General features: G+C 47.9%; 2 protein-coding genes across 6 annotated transcripts in view; both read right to left on the bottom strand.

Moving 5' to 3' along the window:
* Positions 1–86: 86 nt before the first annotated feature.
* Positions 87–7,013, bottom strand: CA2H3orf62 (chromosome A2 C3orf62 homolog). 3 transcript variants are annotated; one of them, XM_086698225.1, is made up of 4 exons: positions 5,855–7,013; positions 4,811–4,902; positions 3,417–3,678; positions 87–210 (listed from the first exon to the last, which is right to left on the bottom strand). In XM_086698225.1, exons 1-4 carry the CDS (start codon positions 6,586–6,588, stop codon positions 129–131), a joined length of 1,170 nt encoding a protein of 389 aa, XP_086554351.1. In that variant the 5' UTR covers positions 6,589–7,013; the 3' UTR covers positions 87–128. The 3 variants fall into 3 exon arrangements, with proteins under 3 accessions (XP_086554351.1, XP_086554350.1, XP_025772400.2); XM_086698224.1 differs by lacking the exon at positions 87–210 and having other exon boundaries at positions 1,098–3,678; positions 5,855–6,275; positions 6,663–7,013; XM_025916615.2 differs by lacking the exon at positions 87–210 and having other exon boundaries at positions 1,098–3,678.
* A 134-nt stretch (positions 7,014–7,147) lies between these two features.
* The window catches only part of USP4 (ubiquitin specific peptidase 4), a 48,545-nt gene continuing 35,271 nt past the window's right edge, over positions 7,148–20,421 (bottom strand). For 2 of the 3 annotated variants that reach the window (XM_086698223.1, XM_086698222.1), the window contains 8 exons: positions 19,948–20,036; positions 14,905–15,132; positions 13,343–13,413; positions 12,962–13,080; positions 12,432–12,581; positions 11,293–11,396; positions 8,271–8,359; positions 7,148–7,909 (listed from right to left, as the gene is read on the bottom strand). In XM_086698223.1, coding sequence (XP_086554349.1) covers positions 7,748–7,909; positions 8,271–8,359; positions 11,293–11,396; positions 12,432–12,581; positions 12,962–13,080; positions 13,343–13,413; positions 14,905–15,132; positions 19,948–20,036 — 1,012 coding nt within the window. In that variant the 3' untranslated portion in view covers positions 7,148–7,747. Of the gene's footprint in view, positions 7,910–8,270; positions 8,360–10,531; positions 10,716–11,292; positions 11,397–12,431; positions 12,582–12,961; positions 13,081–13,342; positions 13,414–14,904; positions 15,133–19,947; positions 20,037–20,421 lie in introns of those variants that run through there. The other variant, XR_015248392.1, reaches the window with a different exon arrangement.

Below are 20,421 nucleotides of genomic sequence, written 5' to 3'. Positions count from 1 at the left end.
GGGACCTGAAAACCTCTTACAGGGCTGGATGGGCCCAGCTTCTCACGTGCCTTGTGCTGTGGCTTGAATTTGCAGTTTGCAACTAGTAGGTTCCAAAGCTCCTATTTATTCTTGAGGTTGCCTTGTTTCTATTTTGATTCTGCTAATCCAAAGCCCAGTTTGGTGTTTCCACGGAAACAATTCAGTGATTGTTTAGTTTGCCAAGATGAGCTGCGGGGGAGAGAACCAAATGACGTAAAACATTTTTAGTTTCTCAAATAGGACTATCATTGTCTCAAGAAGTTGTTGGTCCCAGCCCCCTGCAAACCCAAGGAAATATTCTAGACTCCTTTTCCCCTTCTAGCTAAGTCTCTAGAGACCCATTCCCCAAACCCCTGCTGTGTGCAGATAAGCACACATCTGCCCAGTAAAGCAGATGACAAAGGCAGGAGGGTCTCCTTAGGACACTCAGGAAGCCAGGGATGCAGAGACAGGAGTCCATGTCACAAGGGAAATGACCATATGGCTGCTCCTGCTAATCTGGGACTGGAGAGCCAGAGGCTCAGGGCTCACCTGCTTTAACTGAACAAGCTGTGTTCCTACAGTGAGGAAAAGCTCCTCATCCAAGGATTCAGGGTGAATTACCCCTCTGGCAAATTTGAAGTTTTACAGAAAGGTTTAGCTAAAACAGTGGTGTATCTGTCTGGGGGCATGGAGAGCTGGGTCTCCCCCACCCATGCTGAGCCTTGTTCTCAAGGACCACAGTCTCCTCCACAGGCAGAAAGTCCTCTCTCTGCAATCTTCTCAGGTTGGGGCGAGGCCCCCATTCCCAGAAACCACTCCCTGTACAAAGACCCCAGGGGAGCGTGAATGGAGACCTAGAGCTTCTGGTACCGGGGATCAGGCGACTCTCCTGCCAAGGCTCTGTAAGTCCTCCCACTGTGGGTCTGGTTTCTGCTCCAGTTGCTGGGAACTGTGAAGGTCAGCTCTGGGCAGTTAGCTGGTGAGGGATACCCTCAGCTGGCTGGTGGAGTTGGGGGTCTTAAGAAGACATACATGTCCACTGCAGAAAAATTAGAAAATATGGACAAGAAAAAACAAGACAAAACCCCCTTGCCTTCCATAACAATGTCCTGTATATGCTGTGCTCATACACACATTTGTACAAACTTGGGATCAATTGCACTTTCAAAAAATAAATACATTTTAAGTTTTGGAATAACTTTAGATTTACAGGAAAGTTGCAAAGACAGTTTCTATCTACCCTTCACCCAGTTTCCCCTAATGTTAACACCTTACATAACTGAGGCATATTTGTCAAAGCTAAGAAACTAATACATGAACTCCAGCCTTTATTTAGACTTCCCCAGTTTTTCCATTAATGTCTTCTTTCTGTTCCAGGATGTAATCCAGGATACCACACTGTGTTGTAGTCAGAGTGTCTTCACTGGTCTGTGACAGGTTTCAAGTCTTTCCCTGTTCTTCATGACCTTGACAATCTGGAGTGCTGGCCAGGCATCCTGCAGAACGTCCCCCAATCTGGGTTTGTCTGACATTTAGTGTATGATTAGACTGGGGATGAGGGGCTTTGGTAAGAACACGGTAGAGGTGGAGCACCCTTCTCATTGCTCCCTGTGGGGGTGGATCAGCCACATGACGTCACTGGTGGTGCCACCTTCATCACGTGCTTAAGTGCTGTCAGGCTTCTGCACAGAAATCTGTTTTTCTTTTTCCCTGCTCTGTTCCTTGGAAGGGACTCACTGAGTCTAGCCTGGCCTCAAGGGGTAGTGATGGGAAACAGAGTGGATTAAGCTCCGCCTTCTCTATGGGAGACAATCCACATCAACACTTCATATCTGAACTACACTGTGTTGAGCCCTGGCTTTTTTGGATCCCAAGTAGACCTCTCTCCACGCACACAGCCGTTCTTCACCTGAGCAATACAGCTGAGGATACTGTGAGCATTATTTTCATTTGCTCCCGTCCTTTTTGCTAAGGGAGAAGAAACTGGTCCCTAACTCCACAAGCGGTGAGTGCTTATTGAGGGTGCCATTCCCTACAGGGACTGAATGTCCTCTGCTTAACCTTGTCCTGCCCTCTGCCCCCCGCGGGGCAGTGGTGGTGGCTGCCTTGGCAGGGGAGGCCCATCTCATGAAGTGGCCAGAGGCTAGTGGTGCCATTTGCTCCGCTAAGGGGTGGGCATGCAGTCTCCACCTGAGAGCTCGCAGGAATCACCAGACCTGTGTCACCAGCTCTGCAGCCTGCCCTATGCTGAGGTCTCTAGCCTAAAAGATGGCCTGTCAGAGGGGAGCCCTTGGCCACGGGCCTTCCTTCCTGGTTCTCTGGGTTGTTTGGGCTTTGGGTCTTACAACAGCCCCTGTGCCAGCCTCCTCATCCCCATCCTCCCCATATGAGCCCAGAAGGCAGGCACTTCCCTGAGACTCAGTTTCTGGGCATCAAATCTTGCCCAATAGCTTATGTGTCCCAAAAGAACATCATGATTTTAAGACATCTGCCAAAATAGTTTCTGATGATGTCCTTGTCCTTTCTTTCCAGGAGTGTGGCTAGTGCCAGCCCTGTTAGGCTTTTGCTGCTATGCTGACCTCAGGGGAGCAGTGGGCTGGCTCCTCCTTCACTCCCTGCCCATCTTGCCCTAGCAGGGTCATTGCTACAGGGATTCTCTGTGGCCTCCAGGGTCTCCAAGCCTGGAGTGGGATGCATGAAGGTGGGGCATTGGCCCATGGGCAGAACCTATGCTTACCTTTTCATCCCATTGCCCTTGGCTGAGGGCCCAGGGGTCTGATGTGCAGAGTGTGGTGGGGAGGCCTCATGGGAATGTCCTGTCGGGAGGGGACCGGCCTCTCCAACATAACCATGAGGTCCCTGTAGAGGCCTTCAAGCTGAACAGGGGCAGGGCTGGGGGGCACTGATGAGAGGTTGGTCTAGACAAAAGGAGAGAATGGAGCCCATGCAGAGAACAGGCAGCCCTGTGTGGAAAGTGTCAAGGGTGGCAGAGGGCCTGGGGCCACAAGTCTGTGTAGGCTGTGCTGGCCTGACGGCTGGTCCCAGGGGATGCTCAAAGCTCACCCTGGTTGTGGCCCCAGTACTTACTTATTCAGGGGCCCATGGGAAAATAATACCAGGAGACACAGCAGAGGCCCACAACCCATACCCGCCTTGGGTACCGGATGTATTCAACATCAATCAAAGACACATTTGAGATGTCAAGAAAAGTGAAAAACAAGTCAACAGTAAGAAACATTTCAAAGCAACAGAAAAAAAAAAAAAAAAAAGGGCTTTCAGATCAAAAAGGGACACAACTAGAAGTTAAAGAGGGTGTGGTAACCCAGATTCTGCCAGCCCACAGTGGCCCACAGTGACACTGATCACTGCCTGAGAGACAGCCTCCTGCTGGAAAGAACCAAAGCAGTCCTTACTCAATTTGGTATTTAAAAGAGGCCATCAAATTGTAGTCCTCTTCCAAGTCCAGCACAGTCTCGACGATACTGTGATCATCAAAAGCCTGCTTGAGGCTGCCAGGCTCTGCATCTGAGGCCTTCTGAGGGCTCTCATCGGAGAGCAGAGCCCAGACCTCCTCCCTGAAGGGCGAGCCTCCGCAGCGGCCACACACACGGCTCAGTGCATTTTCAAATTCTAGCTTCCCAGCCAGTTCTTCAATAGCTCGGATGCTTGCATAGTCTTAAAAATAAGAACATCCAGCATTACAATTCCAGTGAGAGGCTCCCAAAGCCATTTCAGGCACAAGTTAAAAGCCACAAATGGGCACTCACTCTTCAGGGACTGTGCCAAGCCTGGCATTCCCGCCCTGAGGTGGGCAGGCTGCTACAGTAGGTGCCTAATTTTTAGATGGTCTTGATGCCCTCCCTCCCAGCTCCACATTTATTAAGCCCAACTACCTGCCAGTCCCCAAGGAAGGTGTAAGTGGGAGGACACAGAGATGCACAGGCTTGTCTTGGATCTCAGGGAACTCCCTGACCTGCAGGCATGACCAGACATAGTGTGAAAAAAATGCGAGTCTTTTGGGGAATCCAAATGCTTCCCGGGGCTGGCAAGGGTGTGAAAGATGGTGAGCCGAGGCAGGTGACTTCAGCTGCCCTCCTGGGACTACTGGAGGAGACTCTGTCCTCTCACATAGTGGACTGGCAGGGGTCTTGTTCTGTGGCCTAAAGTGAGTATCCTCCCACCGGGCCTCCCTTTCATCCCCACAACCTGGAGACCCTTCCAGAGACAAGAGCTTCAGGCAGCCCCCAAGGCTATGCAAGCCTTAATTAGGGGCTGTTGGTCCACTGTGCAGTGTCAGTCATTTAGAAATAGAACATACCAAAATAAATAAATTAGGTCATGCACAGTTCACACAATGTACAGATGTGTGTGTAGAAAAAAAACCTCTGACCGGATGTATAGCACTATGTTAACAGTAGCTTTCTTTGGGTACTGGAATTACAGGGGAGCTTTGGAGATCTTTCCTTCTAATCTTATGTTATCTACCCACTCCACCCTGACCCATCTTTGCCTATGTCCTTGTCTCCAGATCTAAGCTCAACCACCAAGTCCTGGGGAGCCACTGTCCCTTATGTCCAGGGTTTCACTGTAACCAGACATTTATGAAATGACCCATCAGGCTATCGGCTCCATGAGGGCTCTATGCATAGAGCCTGCCCTGGCAAAACAAATCTACCATGTAGATGAATGAGAACTAAGACAGTGGTTTTTTGCTTTGTTTTGTTTTGTTTTAAAGACACCTGCTGACTCAGGAGCCTGCAAGGAGGACCTATCCTGAGGAGAAGACAGACCTGCCCTCTGTACTCACCGATCATATCAAGCAGATCCTTTGTGACCTCTTGGCTAGAATTGCTGAGTGGCATGTTTGAGTCAACCTTCAAATCTTTCTCCATATCTTTCCTGCAACCCCCAGGTAGGAAAAAAGAAGAAGAAGAAGAAGAAGAAGAAGAAGAAGAAGAAGAAGAAGAAGAAGAAGAAGAAGAAGAAGAGGAGGAGGAGGAGGAGGAAGAAGAAAAGGTGGAGGATTAGAGCCTCTTTCAAGAAAATATCGTGGGGAACTCAGTGTTAGATAATCTTAAAAACAAAAATACACTGGCAACTTTAAATCAGCTCCTGTGCTGTGTATACAGGACAACTGGAAACTGCTAAATCAGTGAAGTTGACTAATAACAACATCCTAATGACTCACAGGCATCACAGATAGTGCATTAATGAGTATGAATGCCCATATAACATTTGTAGAATTGAATCAACTAAATGGCTTCTTCTTTCTCTGCCTCCATGGAAGCCAAGATGGCAGGACCCTGAAGTTTCATCCCATATGGTCATCCTTTCTCCAAAGCAAGGTGCCTAAAACCAGGCAGTTTAAACCTACCAGGGAGAAGGGTGCCCGACTGGCTCAGTCAGAAGAGCATGTGACTCTTGGTCTCAGGGTGGTGAGTTCAAACCCCACGTTGGGTGTAGAGATTACTTAAATAAATAAACTTTAAAACTACCAGGGAGAAAAAAAGGCCTAGGGGACATCTTAACCCAGTGATGGCCTAAAAAACCGGTGGGGTGGGGTGGGGTGTGGGTGAAGGGAGCAAAAACAAGGATGAAGGCAGGAAGTATCCATTCAGCCTGTCCCTAGTATGGACATTGTTTCTGCAGCATAAAAAATAAAGCATTTTAGAAATCAGGTTCTCTAACATTCAGTATCCCTGTGGGACCTGCAAGGCAGTTTCTAGGACTAGTCTGATGGTCCTAGAGGGGAGGCAAAGGCAGTGCTACAAATTCGATTTAGGGACTTCAGACATTTTCAGAAATGCGATCCCCCTAACTGTAACTTTTTACACTGGCAAACTGGAATCACCTTAGGCTGTCTTTTCTCCAGTTCTCCCCATCTCCCGCAGCTCTCCAAAGCTGTCTTTCGGGTGCCCAAATGGAGGAATGCATCAATACGTTTTCCTTACTGGTCAGAGGTTTTCTTTTCGCGCATAAAGCATGTGGCTTTGCATTCATTGGGGCATGGTTTGGAGCAAAGGCAGGGCTCTCTGTCTCAGAAGCACAAGGGACTGGAGCAAAAGGAGCAGGGGAGGAGGAGCAGGCTGCCAGCGGGTGCCTCCTGCAGAGGAGCCGGTGCACAGGGAGGGGGAAGGAGAGCGGCGGCGCGGTATCCTGCTCCAGCCTCTGCTGATCTGAGCACTCCTGGGAATGACTGACACCTTCAAAGGCTCGGTCAATGGCTGCAGTCAGCTCCTTTCTGCATCTTCTCAGTTTTTCAGACATTTCCCCTAAAAGCGACCACGTCTTTATTATGTAATACATTGTAAATGCACAGAGCTTCATGAGTATAACGTTACAGATGAAGTTGCAAACCACCCCTGAAAGGCGCATCTCCTGGAGCTTGATCCACGCCACAGGGCAGAGGCCACAGTAACCCACACTCCAGGTGTGGGGGGCCGGGGGGGGGGGGGCTTCCTCCCGTGCGGCGGGTGTGGCCCTTGATTCTCGGGAGGAACCTGCAATCTGCCGGGAGCCCCAGGGACACCCGGACCCGCCTCCCCCGGCTCCCGGCCCGCCCGCCCCTGCCGCCCGTCCAGTCATCTCCGCGGCCCCCTCGGCCCTCGCCAGCAGCCCGCAGCCGGCCCTTGGGCGAAGGTCCGAAGCCACGTCCTCACCCAGCAACGCCGCCACACCGCCACCCCCGCCAACGGTCGCCGCGCGTGCACGAGAACGGCGCTCCCGCTCCAAGGTTAAAGGTCAGACAAGAATGCCGGGACGACCACCTAGTTCTTTAAACCCATGGGGCCCAAAGGGGAAGCGAGCTAGCGGGATCCCCGCCTCCCTCCCCCCAGCGAGCCCAATGAGGACTGCGGGCGGGATGGTCTGGGGCTGGGGGGCGGGGTGTGGAGGGGGGCGGGGGGAAGGACCGCCCAGAAGCCGCTGCAGGGGCGATCTCCTTTCTTACCAAAGTTGGCAAGAAGGGAAAGATTCCTGTTCTCCAGCTGACATGGAGAGAAACCGGATGGGCCACCGTACCCAGCAGTTTTGTGAACCGACTTCTTTTAAGTGAGATCTAATAAAAGCTCCACACCGTATCCAACGGTCTCAATTCATCAAGGATGGTGAGGGACGTAACAGAACTGCTAGGTTCCACACGAGATTGCAGGGCAGGAGACCCCAACACCAATTCTTTTCATTTCATTAGGGGGAAGAAAGATGGAAATTCCAAGATGGCTCAAAGGGACACAGAAACGGGCTTCAGTGGCTAATTTTGAGGGAATTACAAACCCATCTCAGTGCACAGCAAGGGAGAAGGGGACAATATCAAGTGAACTTGAGGCTTGGTTTACTGCGGGCAGACTGCTGGGGTGACCAGTAATCAGCACCAGAATAAGAAAATCCAGGAGCTCAGGGCAGCCTCCTGCATGTCTGTCTTCACGGCCACCATACTCCATTACTGTTCCTCTCCATTCTTTGGAATTCACAGGACTTACTCCACTGTGCACCCCCACCCCCTACTTTGCAGCTCCACAGGTCTTACGAGAAATTTCTCACCACCTGCATAAAAAGAAAAATAATTCAGCCTCTTGACATAACCCTTCTGAGCAAACAGGGTCTTTTCTTTTTTTTTTTTTTTTCTTCTGCTCATAAAAGGGAATTTCCTCATCTGGTTTTTAGACTAGAAGTCTCCAGAGTGTCAAAGCTGTTCTCCTGGGGGATTACACTGGTGCTGTGGGGTGGCAGAGTCACGGAGACAGCATCAGTTGGTGTCCATGCTGCAAGCCTCATCGTCCCCCATGCCCTGCTGTGAGCTGCTTGGGCTTGTCCCTCCCTCAGAGGATCCAGAAAAACTGATGAGTGAAGGTGTCTTATAAAATTCATCATCTCGACGTTGGTAAAATAGCACGTAAGCTGCTTTTGTCTAAAACACAAGAGGGGAAAAGTTCATTCACTGGTTGGAATTACCACCCATTCTCCCCAGCTTTTCTCTCACTGTTCAAAACCCACTCTCAGGCATCTGCCATTGTGCCCTATGCATCCATGCACAGAGGCAACCATGAAGGTGACTGTGCCCAGAGTGGGGAAAGGCCAGTGCCCTATGATAAAACCCAGACAAGAGTCCAGCTTCTCATTTAGGAAGCGTCCCAGAAGGAATGGCAGTCAATTCTTTCTCCACCACACCCAGCTCCCACTGTCACATCAGGATGACCAAATAACCAACCAGCCCAGGAGACTCTACCCATAAAGGTAAGATGAGGAACCAAGTATTAGAGCCTACTCACCACTATTTGATCCTCGGAGGCCAGGGACACATTGCTATCATCAAAATAATACCATTTCCCATTCAGTTTGTTCTTCGCGTATGCGGTGTCTGCCAAGTCAACAAGAAAATACCTCTAGCAATCACCAGAGAACTAATCTGGCTAGTTTATTGCACTGAACAATAAAACTCTAAAAAAATGAAACAATATTCTCACTCATATGTGGAATTTAAGAAACTTAATAGAAGACCATGGGGGAAGGGAAGGAAAAAATAAGTTACAAACAGAGAGAGGCAAACCGTAAGAGACTCTTAAATATAAACAACAAACTGAGGGTTGATGGGGTGTGTGTCGGGGGGGGTAGGGAGGGAAAATGGGTGATGGGCATCAAGGAGGGCACTTGTTGGGATGAGCACTGGGTGTTGTATGTAAGTGATGAATCATGGGAATCTATCCCCGAAACCGAGAGCACACTGTACACTCTGTATGTTAGCTAACTTGACAATAAATTGTATTTAAAAAAAATGAATAAAACAAAACAAAGACCCTGAAATTAAATTTATAGGTAACAACCAAAAGTCAACTACTTTTTTTGAAATCTATTCTTTCTCAAAAAGGCTCTGAAAGGGTAAAAACAGAGTCATCAGGGACCAAGGCTTTAAACTGTAATTTTGGAGGGTATCTGGGTGGCTCAGTTGGTTAAGCTTCTGACTTCAGCTCAGGTCATGATGGGTTCAAGCCCCGCATCAGGCTGAGTGTGGACAGCTCAGAGCCTGGAGCCTGCTTCTGTCTGTCTGTCTGTCTGTCTCTCCTCCACCCCGCCCCCTCCCCACACTACTTGTACTCTCTCTCAAAATTAAAACATTAAGCAATTTTTTATTAAAAAAAATAATAATAATAGGGGTGCCTGGGTGGCTCAGTCAGTTAAGCATCTGACTTCGGCTCAGGTCATGATCTCATGGTTCACGAGTTTGAGTCCCATGTCGGGCCCTTTGCTGACAGCTCACAGCCTGGAGCCTGCTTTAGATTCTGTGTCTCCCTCTCTCTTTGCCCCTCTCCGCCTCATGCTTTGTCTCTCAAAAATAAATAAATGTAAAAAAAAAAAAAATTTTTTTTTTAAACCTGTAATTTGGGGAAACTAATCCAAAAAAATAGAGAAACCCAGTATTAATCTTCAGGATGGCTGTTAAACCATAGCCAAGGGACCCATAAAAGAAGCTGATACTTTTAAGATTTAAGTAAAAATCGCTCTCCCCAACTTGGTTCAGGGAGATGGCTACTACTGCCTCTTCCGGCCTCTTAGAGCCTCTGGGGTAATCCCAGTGAGGGACACTGGGTTTGCAGAGCTGGGATGTGGACAAGATGACTCACAGTTTCAGAGAAAGATCAATCTGAGTCCAAGCTGGTGGCTGGATAACAATGCCTCACGGTGATCTAAGCATTTACCACAGCCAACACTTCCTGTCTTGATTTTATACTATTCCCCAGCAGGATGTGTTTACAACAGCAATCCCAGCAGCAATGACCAATTCCCAGACTCTATGAAATGACAGACTCTAACGGAGGACTGGTTACTAGTCTCCAACCGCCGCGTGACTTTGGGCCAGCCGTTTAGCTATTCCTTATCAGAGTGCCTGCACAAAGCGGGGGCGAAGAACATAAGGAAAAGGTGCCGAGGGCCTGTTCCCACTGTCCATGCTTGGCATAACAGCAACAATGGTGGTTCTTGATCCTGGAGTTCCAACTGTGGACCCAATGTGGGTTCACACACCACCAGCCTGAGCTTATGGATGAGAACACTGAAGGATACGGAGGCTAAGAAAGTTGCTCAAGTGGTATGTTTATATACTAAAATAGCACTTAAAAGTATCATTTTTTTAAAGTAAATTCATTTGACATTTATGAACACAGATACCAAAATTAGTTTGGGGAGGAAAAAAGTTGCAGGAAGTGTTGCAGGGTATGATGTGATCAGAGGTCACCGATAGCCATTCCAGTCAACCCCAATTTTCAAACAGGCGCAGTTTTTATTTCCCAGCCTCTCCTACAGCTAGATGTAGCCATGTGCCCAGTTATAGCCAATGAGATGTACGTAGAGGAGTTAAGGGAGATTTCTGGGAAGCTGGCTTAAAGGGGAAGGTTGTGCCCCTTTTCCTTTTCTTCTGATGGCCTGGAATGTAGACATGAGGGCTGGACACTGAGCAGCCGTCCCAGCCATGAGGTTATACAGTAAAAACGGAGGGGCAGGAAAGCAGACTGTTGGACCAACAGAAAAAGCTTACCCGTACAGGGGAGAAGACTGGGGCTTAGGGCAGTTCTGTAATCTGCTGTGAATATAAAAGGAACTGATATCTCCCATGGTGTCATCTCTAGGGTCCTAACGTTGGGTGTAGTGGCAGTTGGCATGGTGCAGATGCAGCAGAAACAGGAGGAAACCCAGCTCTTGACTTCAACATCACTAACACCCTTCCACAAACAACAAAATATAAGTCTTTTCATTATAAAAGTAAACCTACACATTCCAGACATTTTGGAAAATAAAGTAGAGCAAAGGGAAGGTTTCCTTGTTTTGCTTTAACGTAATTGTGGCACTAGTTCCTGCAATGACGCAGGCTGAACACGTCACAGGCATTTCCCCGTGATCATTAATTTTATTTTGCAACGGCTGTACACTCTTCCATCAAGTGTGTGGACAGTAGTGCCAACTGTGGGTCAGCAATCCTGATACGAATTTTTCACTGTTGTAAACAGGTGAATATCTTTGTGCATAAAGCTTTTTCCCAATGTCAAGTACTTTCCTCAGGATAGATTCCCAGAGGTGGGATTATCGGATTCAAGAATACAAAGACAAAAAAAGAAAAAGAAAAAAAAAGACAGAATGGAGAAGCAGCAGTTTGGACCAAACCTGAAACCTTGACACTGGAGGCGTGAGGTGCTGTGTAAATAAAGTACTTAGGGCAGTGCGTGGCACACAGGAAGAGGCTGGTGAGAGACTGGCTGAGGGCATTTCAACATTTCGGAGGAAGCAGATGCCAGTACTTACAGTGGCCAACCCCCATGGCTCCATAATGATTAGACACGGCAATGAGGTCGTACACATAAGGCCTTGCTGACAGGTCACACACAAACTCGGACATGTTCAGAGCTCTGAGCACAAAACACAAAAATGGCCTTTAATACATTAAACTCAGAGAAAGAAGTCAGAGTAACCCAGCAATCCCTTTTATGCAACAGGCTAGAACATAGGAAAGCACTCAAAAACTAACTGCAGAAGGAAGGAAGGGAACAGGCCACAGCGGCAGGGGACCCAGGGTCTTGTTCTGAGCACCAAGATGTTCAGGCTGGAGAGAAGTCGCCTGGCTAACTCTGGCCCCAGACCAGGCGAGGAAGGGCTCTATGCACAGACAGGAGGGCTGCAGCAACTATGTAGAAATGGCTGTCAGTATCCAAATTCTAGCTGGTGCCATAAAAATTTAAGCTAAATGCCAAAACAGGTCCCAGAAAACTTTTCCCCCCAATATTTTATTTTGAAAATTTCAAACATAAAGAAAAGTTGAACGAACTTTACAACAAATACTCATGTAGCTACCACCTAGGTTCTCCCACTGACACGTCTATACTTCATTGTCTATCTACCTCTAGTCCCACTACCCGGGAAACACTCTAAAATCTGCATTTCGTGGACAAACTCTTATTTGGTTGACTTATTTTCCTGCGTCAGTTATGCTCTGCATCCTGGGACCTGAGGACACTAGTAGACAGCCAGTCCCACTCTCTACCCGGGGACAGGACAGGACAGGAGGCTCTGCGTTCCCACCTGCAGCCCAATTTTCCTCAGCAGACTATGCTCCAGTTACTTTGTAGCCCTGTTAACGAGACTCGGCCCTGCATTTGTGCTGTCCAGCTTAGCCCAGGCTCCCTGGGACCAATGACGGATGGGATGACCAGTTCAGTCAGGCGGCAGCAATGATCAGCATCACCCTGAACCTGGGAAGCGCTTCTGTTGGAGAATCTTTTCCCCAAATGCGGGAGGATGGGGAGAGGGGGTGAGCCAAAGTCTAAGGGCCCAGACCCAAGCAAACATCCTAATGCAGAAAAGTCTTTGGTGGCAAAACCCTTAGCCAATCAGTGGCTAGGTTTCTCGCCTACTTTTTAATTTTCCTAAGAACACTCAGGACCCACCTGACGGGGAATTCCACAACGGTGTCGAGCTTATCCCTCCAGTATCTATTGTAGGAGAAACGTTTGAGGTGGACCACCAAGATCTTCGGCAAGGACCACAGGTCAAATTTCTTTGTGGCCTGTTGATGCTTCTTACAGTTGGGACAGTACCTGCAGAGAAAAGAGAAATCTCCACTTAGCGGGGGGCCAGGGAGCCAGGGCCACCTGGGCACCCAAGCATGAAGGCACAGCCACAATCCCCTAATGTCTTTTCTTGCACTCAGCACGGGCTGCTTCAGTGCAGCGTGTGTGTGTGTGTGTGTGTGTGTGTGTGTGTGTGTCTAAGCCACCTTCCTAAATAGGAAGATGGCTTTCTCAGTCTGGAAAACACAATTTGCACAGAAAGACTGTGATATAGGGACAGCCACGTCACAGCCATGTGATAAGAAGTGACACATCTCCTCCCAAAAGGGTTTTTGTGTACAGATGGCCCCAGCAGATCTCAGTCCAGGGTGCACGGGTGTCCCTGCCCAGAGTGGGGTGCCACGTACCAGGGGTCATGCTCCCCAAGGGTCTCCATGGTGGTGAAGAGCTCGATGCAGTCTCTCAGCGCCACCGCGGTCTTCTTCTTCTTCTGAGGCTGCAACATGCTCACGTGCTTCTCATAGGCCTGTGGGGGACAAAGTGCGGACTTCTGTTGGGAAATACGAGTCCTAACCCCATTAAGCCACAACCTCCCAAGCTCCCATCCCTGGAATATAATGCACTTTCTGGAGCCTCTGAACATATAATGACAAAATCTTTAAGTGCTTTCCATTCTCGATCCGAAGTAGAATTTGTCAAATTGCTGGGGAACTGGGGTGAGTGACCTGAATACACAGCCAGAGCAGAAGCCAGCATGTACCACTGACCAGGAGTCCCCAGTCACCTACCTCAGATTCTTGCTCATCATAATAAAGGCTCCGGGTCTCACTGTCCCAATCGATGGCCAGTGTGGATCGAGCTGTGGAGGAGGACCAACGTGTCACTTATAACTGAACAGCCAGCAACAGGAGAGGCTCTTCAGGTGACAGGAGTGACAAGAAAACACTCAGGCTTCATCATCAACACCTGCTCACCTATCACCAGCCACTGCCAAGAGCAATGCTTTGCCTTGAGCCAGCCTACTCTGAACCCCGGGACCCCCAAAACCTTTGGCAAAGATTTCCTCAATGTCACAGTAAGTTCCAAAGGCTCTAACTATATAAGGATACTGAAAGAACATAGATCAAGATGAAGTTACAGCAACCAGATTTACCCTCCCACCTTAACCCATGAGAAAACCTGACAAAATAATAAAGTGGTTTTGAAATGAGGGATATTAGGTGGAGCAAGCGTGCTATCCCCAAGGGGAGAAAAACAAAAAAGGTGATGCCTAGGGGCCCCTGGGTGGCTCAGTTGGTTAAGCATCCGGCTTCGGCTCAGGTCATGATCTCACGGTTCGCGAGTTCGAGCCCCACGTTGGGCCCTTTGCTGACAGCTCAGAGCCTGGAGCCTGCTTCGGATTCTGTGTCTCCCTGTCTCTGCCCCTCCCCTGGTTGCTCTCTCTCTCTCTCTCTCAAAAATAAATAAACATTAGAAAAAAAATTTTTAAAAAAGGAAAAAGATGATCCCTACACTGCCCAGCTCACTGCCCGCACTTTCCAGGCCACAGCTTGCGAGAGAGCGGGAAGGAGACGGAAAGATTGAAGGGGAGAGTCTAAGACTAGAATTCAAGAAGCTGGCTAGAATATGCAAGGCCTTGTACAAGAGGAGGCGGCCACACAGAGAGGAAGGAGCTGCAGGGACACAGAGAGAGAGATAGACACAGAGACCCAGAAACACATTGGTAAAGCTGTTCTTGAAACCAATTTTTTAAAGAAATGTAACAAAAAAGAAAGAGCGAAAGGACAGTGTGCTCATTTCTTTGCCAATGAAGGAGACACGGAGATGCTTCTAGGCAGGGGTCTTCACCGTCCTCTTGTGCTCTCCGTACATCCCGTGTAGGTGCCTCTTCTGTCTGCACATCAGCCCCCATTACAGGCTCCAGCTAACAAACAGCCTACACAACCCATGACCATGGGTCACATTTCATGAGTAGTCTTATGGAACAAAAGAAATCAGCATTTAGCCAGCCTCATTAAGTGACATGGCTCTGGCAAAATGCTGCCAGAGGTACGAGAAGTGTTAGCAACCCAGAGCGAAGGTCCTGAGGGTGGTGGCAGTGAAGGGAGAGCTCACTTCCATCCAAAGTCATCAAGAGCCAAAGAGAAAAGCCTGACAAGACGGCCAGGGCAGGAGGGGTGAGGTCTCTGAAACTAAGGAACTTTAAGCCAAGGACCACACAAACATCTGTTCCTGGAGCTACAGGAAGATGGCAAAAGCCCAGTGCAGTGAGTGCTGAGCGCAAACGGGATTTTCAAATGGATCCTAAGCCCCCAAATGCCCAGTTTGAAAAGTCAAAGAAAGTGCTTACAATTGAGTTTAAGTAGTTTTCCATCAGTTGCAAGGGAATTTATATCAGCTGTTCCGTAGGAGTTCACGAGGCTGAAGGTAAAAAGCCTTTTCGGGCAGGACTGGCCTTTGACCTTCTTTTGGGTGGTCTCCCCACAGTCATTTCCCAGCTCGTCCTCCCCACTGCCTTCTGTGTCTGAAAGTTGCTCTCTGCCTTCGTCCTGATGCTCCATTTCTTCTTCATCTTCTCCTGGCATACAATGAAAACCAATGTGTATATAAATTGCCACCATTTTGATGTTGAAAATTTTACTTCATGTTTAACTACAGTGCTTCCTTCCAGATTTTGTCCTGTTTGTGTGAAACTACACCTAGCCCTTCACAAGGTACCAAAATTCCTGTGTGACCCTCACAAGCTGGTTGAGACAGGCAAAGTGGGCACTGCTAATCTGTGATGAGGAAGCACAGGCCTAGGAAGACTCAGTGACACTCCCAAAGGTACACAATGTGGTCAGCAAGCCCACCTGTCCTAAATTTGGGCCCCTCAACACTTGAGTACTTTACTGGGTTTCGACCCACATCCTCTGACTCTTTCAACTTCATCACTTGACCCACAGAGAGAAAAGGGAAAAAACGAGAAGCCAAGAAGACAGTTTGGTTGAGAAACACAATTTAAAAGACAATTAAGGGGCACCTGGGTGGTTCAGTTGGTTAAGCGCCCAACTTTGGCTCAGGTCATGATTTCAGTTTGTGAGTTTGAGCCCCACATCAGGCTGTCTGCTGTCAGCAAAGAGCCCGCTTTGGATCCTCTGTCCCCCTCTTTCTCTACCTCTCCCCCACTCACACACACACACACACACACACACACACACACACACTCTCAAAATAAAAGTCAATTAAAAAATATTATGATCACAAATATTAAGCAAAAGTCTTCAGTTCCTCTACAAGAAACAGGCTGACTGTCCCTTCAACAAGTAGTCAGAGATTGAATGTCTCTCAGGTACAGGTGCCATGCTGGTGGGTCCCAGTGAACACAGCAGACAGGATCCTGCCCACTTTTTTTTTTTTTTCTCTTTATTCATCGGAGATTGCTGAGCTTCAATAATTTTTTTTTTTTTTTTTTTTTTTTTAGTAATCTTTGCACCTAATGTGGGGCTTGAACTCAGACTCCAAGATCAAGAGTTGCATGCTCTTTACTGAGCCAGCCAGGTGCCTCTCAAGAGTTTTAATAGGCATTCTACACACATATGCTGATGAGTAAATTTCCGAGGCATTTCCAGAGAACTGGTATATGGGACTGCAATAAAAAGATCCATAAACATATTCATTGTAGGGGCGCCTGGGTGGCTCGGTCAGTTGGGCGTCTGACTTCGGCTCAGGTCACGATCTCGCGGTCCGTGAGTTCGAGCCCCGCGTCGGGCTCTGTGCTGACAGCTCAGAGCCTGGAGCCTGTTTCAGATTCTGTGCCTCCCTCTCATTCTGTCCCTCCCCCACTTACGCTCTGTCTCTCTCTCTCTCTCAAAAATAAATAAACATTAAAAATAAGAAAATAACGGGGCGCCTGGGTGGCTCAGTCGGCTGAGCATCCGACTTCAGCTCAGGTCATGATCTCACAGTTCGTGAGTTCAAGTCCTGCGTCAGGTTCTGTGCTGACAGCTTGGAGCCTGGAGCCTGTTTCGGATTCTGTGTCTCCCTCTCTCTCTGCCCCTCCCCCGCTCATGCTCTGTCTCTCTTTCTGTCAAAAATAAATAAAAATTAAAAAAAAAATAAGAAAATAACATAAAATATGAAGTTTACATACTGGGGAAATAGTAGACATGGACACTCTGAGGAAAACAGGATGTTGTACATAAAAATCCTCTTTTTCTTAGACAGTCTGCCGTGGGAGTGTTCATAAGGAAAGACAAGTCAGGCCCAGGACAACGCAGCAGTTTCCTCTCAGGCCACAAGAACAACATAGCCATGGATGAGGGCGGGCCACGCACCCCTACTGGCACCCTTCCGAAACAGCCAGCTGGCACAAGACCACAAGCCCAGCCCTCATGGACTTTCCTTTTCCAATCAGCCCACTTGGCTCCTGAGGCACTGGCACTGCTCCTTTTACACCTAGGTGAACCTGCCCCGCTCCCAGACCAGCAGGTGAGACCCTGCCCTACCTGCTACCTGTCTGACAGGGACACAGAAAAGCCTGCGTCCACCCCACTCAGTAAACAAACAGAGCCCTAAAACTATAAGAACTCCATCCCTGGTTGTACCACTGGCTATCAGCTCCTTGGAAAATCTCAGGAAACTTATGCTAATGCAGTCAGAATTAAATACAGTGAGTGTATATAACAGGATGAGAACAGAAAACAGAGTCCACTGAAAGCAACTACCCAAGATCAGGAGAATCAGGAGACAGCCACCATAGGCCTGACAAGAAGCCATGGCAGTAAAAACATTAGAAGTATTTCACAACATTAAATAGGGTTTGAAGTCTATTTGCCAAGACTCAGTTAAAGGAGTCAAAAGAAGGCAGTAATTCTCCCTGAACAGGAGACTGACAAATGCAATATCTAAAAAGCTAGGCTAAATATAACAACAGCAAATACTGACATGGTGTTATTATTAATCGTGCATCTATTATGTGCCAGGTACTTTAACCCACATTACCTAATAAATTGTAACCTTGGGGCACCTGGATGGCTCAGCTGGTTAAGTGTCCAACTCCTGATTTGGCTCAGGTCATGATCTCACAGTTGTGAAATGAAGCCCCACATCAGGCTCTATGCTGGGCATGGAGCCTGCTTGAAATTCTCTCTCTCCCTCTGCCAATCCCCACTCTTCAAAAAAAATAAAAAACAAACAAAAAAACACCAAAAAACCTGTAACCTCAAATCTGTGAAGCAGACGTCATCATCCCATTCTGCAGATGCGTGAACCAAGGTTCAGAGGAAGGAGGTGACTTGTCCCCCCACACTTTGAGCTAGAAATCACAGTGCTTTAACTGCCAGAGCACCAAAAACCTATGGGTCTCCCAGGGTCTGCTCGAGACTGTCATGACCACCCTGACATCTCTGCTTGTGGGACCTGGACACAAAACACCCTCTTGTTCATCCCTAGTGGAAGAACATGATATTCTGGGCAAGAATCAGAATATAATACTCAACATCACTCATCATCAGGGAAATACAAATCAAAACCACAATGAGATACCACCTCACACCTGTCAGAATGGCTAACATTAACAACTCAGGCAACAACAGATGTTGGCGAGGATGTGGAGAAAGAGGATCTCTTTTGCACTGCTGGTGGGAATGCAAACTGGTGCAGCTACTCTGGAAAACAGTATGGAGGTTCCTCAAAAAATTAAAACTAGAACTACTCTACGACCCAGCAATTGCACTACTAGGTATTTATCCAAGGGATATAGATATGCTGTTTCGAAGGGACACATGCACCCCCATGTTTACAGCAGCACTATCAACAACAGCCAAAGTATGGAAAGAGCCCAAATGTCCATCGATGGATGAATGGATAAAGAAGATGTAGTATGTATATACAACAGAGTATTACTCGGCAATCAAAAAGAATGAAATCTTGCCATTTGCAACTACGTGGATGGAACTGGAGGGTATTATGCTAAGTGAAATTAGTCACAGAAAGACAAAAATGGTATGACTTCACTCATATGAGGACTTTAAGAGACAAAACAGATGAACATAAGGGAAGGGAACCAAAAAAAAAAACAGGGAGGGGATCATATTCTCTTAAATATGGAGAACAAACAGAGGGTTACTGGAGGGGTTGTGGGAGGGGGGATGAGCTAAATGAGAAAGGGGAATTAAGGAATCTACTCCTGAAATCGTTGTTGCACTGTATGCTAACTAATTTGGATGTAAATTTAAAAATTAAGTTAATAAAAAAAAAATGGCAAAAAAAAAAAAGAGTATGACTAGAATAAACAGTAAACCTAAAATACTCACAATGTGCAGTATCTGGTGAGGACAGAGCCTTGTGAGCATTATTTTTAATGTCAAGTCTCACTTTCGAAGACTGTGCACATCTGGGAGAAATCTGGGCATTTGGATTTGTAATTGAAAATTTATGGCACTAATTTGGAGAACATTTGCGGTTATATAGTGATAAACCCACTAAGTCGCCTAGGCCCCCAAAAGGGTAACCACCACAATGCAGTTCAGACACAGCTCCTCAGTCAGGGATAAGCTTGTGAGCACTTGGACATGAGAGAATGGCGAGGGCTCTGGGTTTCCTGCAATGAGCCTTATCCTACTGCTTTGTAGACTGTGGCTCTCTCTGCTGCCACAGACGGAGCTCTCTAGAGTCAGCTATTACCTGTAGCTTCCTGGCCAGAAAGAAACACTCAAGAGAGGGGCGCCTGGGTGGCGCAGTCGGTTAAGCGTCCGACTTCAGCTCAGGTCACGATCTCGCGGTCCGTGAGTTCGAGCCCCACGTCAGGCTCTGGGCTGATGGCTCAGAGCCTGGAGCCTGTTTCCGATTCTGTGTCTCCCTCTCTCTCTGCCCCTCCCCCGTTCATGCTCTGTCTCTCTCTGTCCCAAAAATAAATAAACGTTAAAAAAAAAAAAAAAATTAAAAAAAAAGAGAAAAGAAACACTCAAGAGAAACTCTCTGCCCTCTGATTGGCTGGCCAGGACTCCTGTCCTCCCCAGAGGCAGTGCCACATCAGAGTGGTGGGCAAGAGCCAACCTAATAGCTCTGCAGACAGAAGCCAAGTCATGGAGGCAGTCAAGTGCCAGATAAGCACCGACTGCAATCCCAACACACCTCATGATCCTGGGCAAGTCACCGAGTCCTGTCAGTCTCACTCTGCCTGAGGTGAAACACAGCCTACATGTCTAAGAAGATTCCATGAGGCGCTGAAGTTGGACAACATGCGCTGGCAGCACGGAGTGGTGCATCGGGGCTCCCAGATCTGCTCTCTAGCCAGAGCCCCCACCCAGCCTTAGAGCCTCCCTCTCCCGTGTGTACAACACCTTTGGAAGAAGAGGGAGGTCAGGAGGGATTTGGTCAGTCACAGCCCCACAGCGTGGCGAGCGCTCACCTTCACAGCTGCCCCTGGAGCCATTGCAGGCCCCCGGCTCCAAGGGCGAGCTGCCAGACTCATCAGGCAAAGGCTGTTTTATATAGCGGCTTGAAAAAAAGGAAAAAAAAAGAACGATGTGTTAGCTATAACATTTACCTGTTTTTCTCCACTATTCAGCTAGAAGTAGTTCACAATTGATATACTCCCAGCTATTCACAAAGCAATTCAGGTAAATAAAGGGGCTTTAAAAGCATGTGATTGTCAACAGTTTAGATATTGAGGGGAACCCAAAAGATAAGATGTCTAAGTACCAAGTCGCCGAAGACTCCGAGTCTTCCATGAATGCTTGTTTCAAATCTTCTATGAATGTCACATGGCATCACCATTAGAAAAATATTTCCCAGGAACATTAATTACCAGCTTCAGAATGATGGTGAAGCTACTTCAGAAATTGTATTCTGACACAAACTGCCCTCAAAACACTAGACTGCC

This window comes from Puma concolor, chromosome A2, assembly GCF_028749965.1.
Source record: "Puma concolor isolate L17-30 chromosome A2, mPumCon1.1.hap2, whole genome shotgun sequence".
NCBI classification, from domain to species: Eukaryota; Metazoa; Chordata; class Mammalia; order Carnivora; family Felidae; genus Puma; species Puma concolor.
This window is presented reverse-complemented; position numbering and strand designations above follow the sequence as displayed.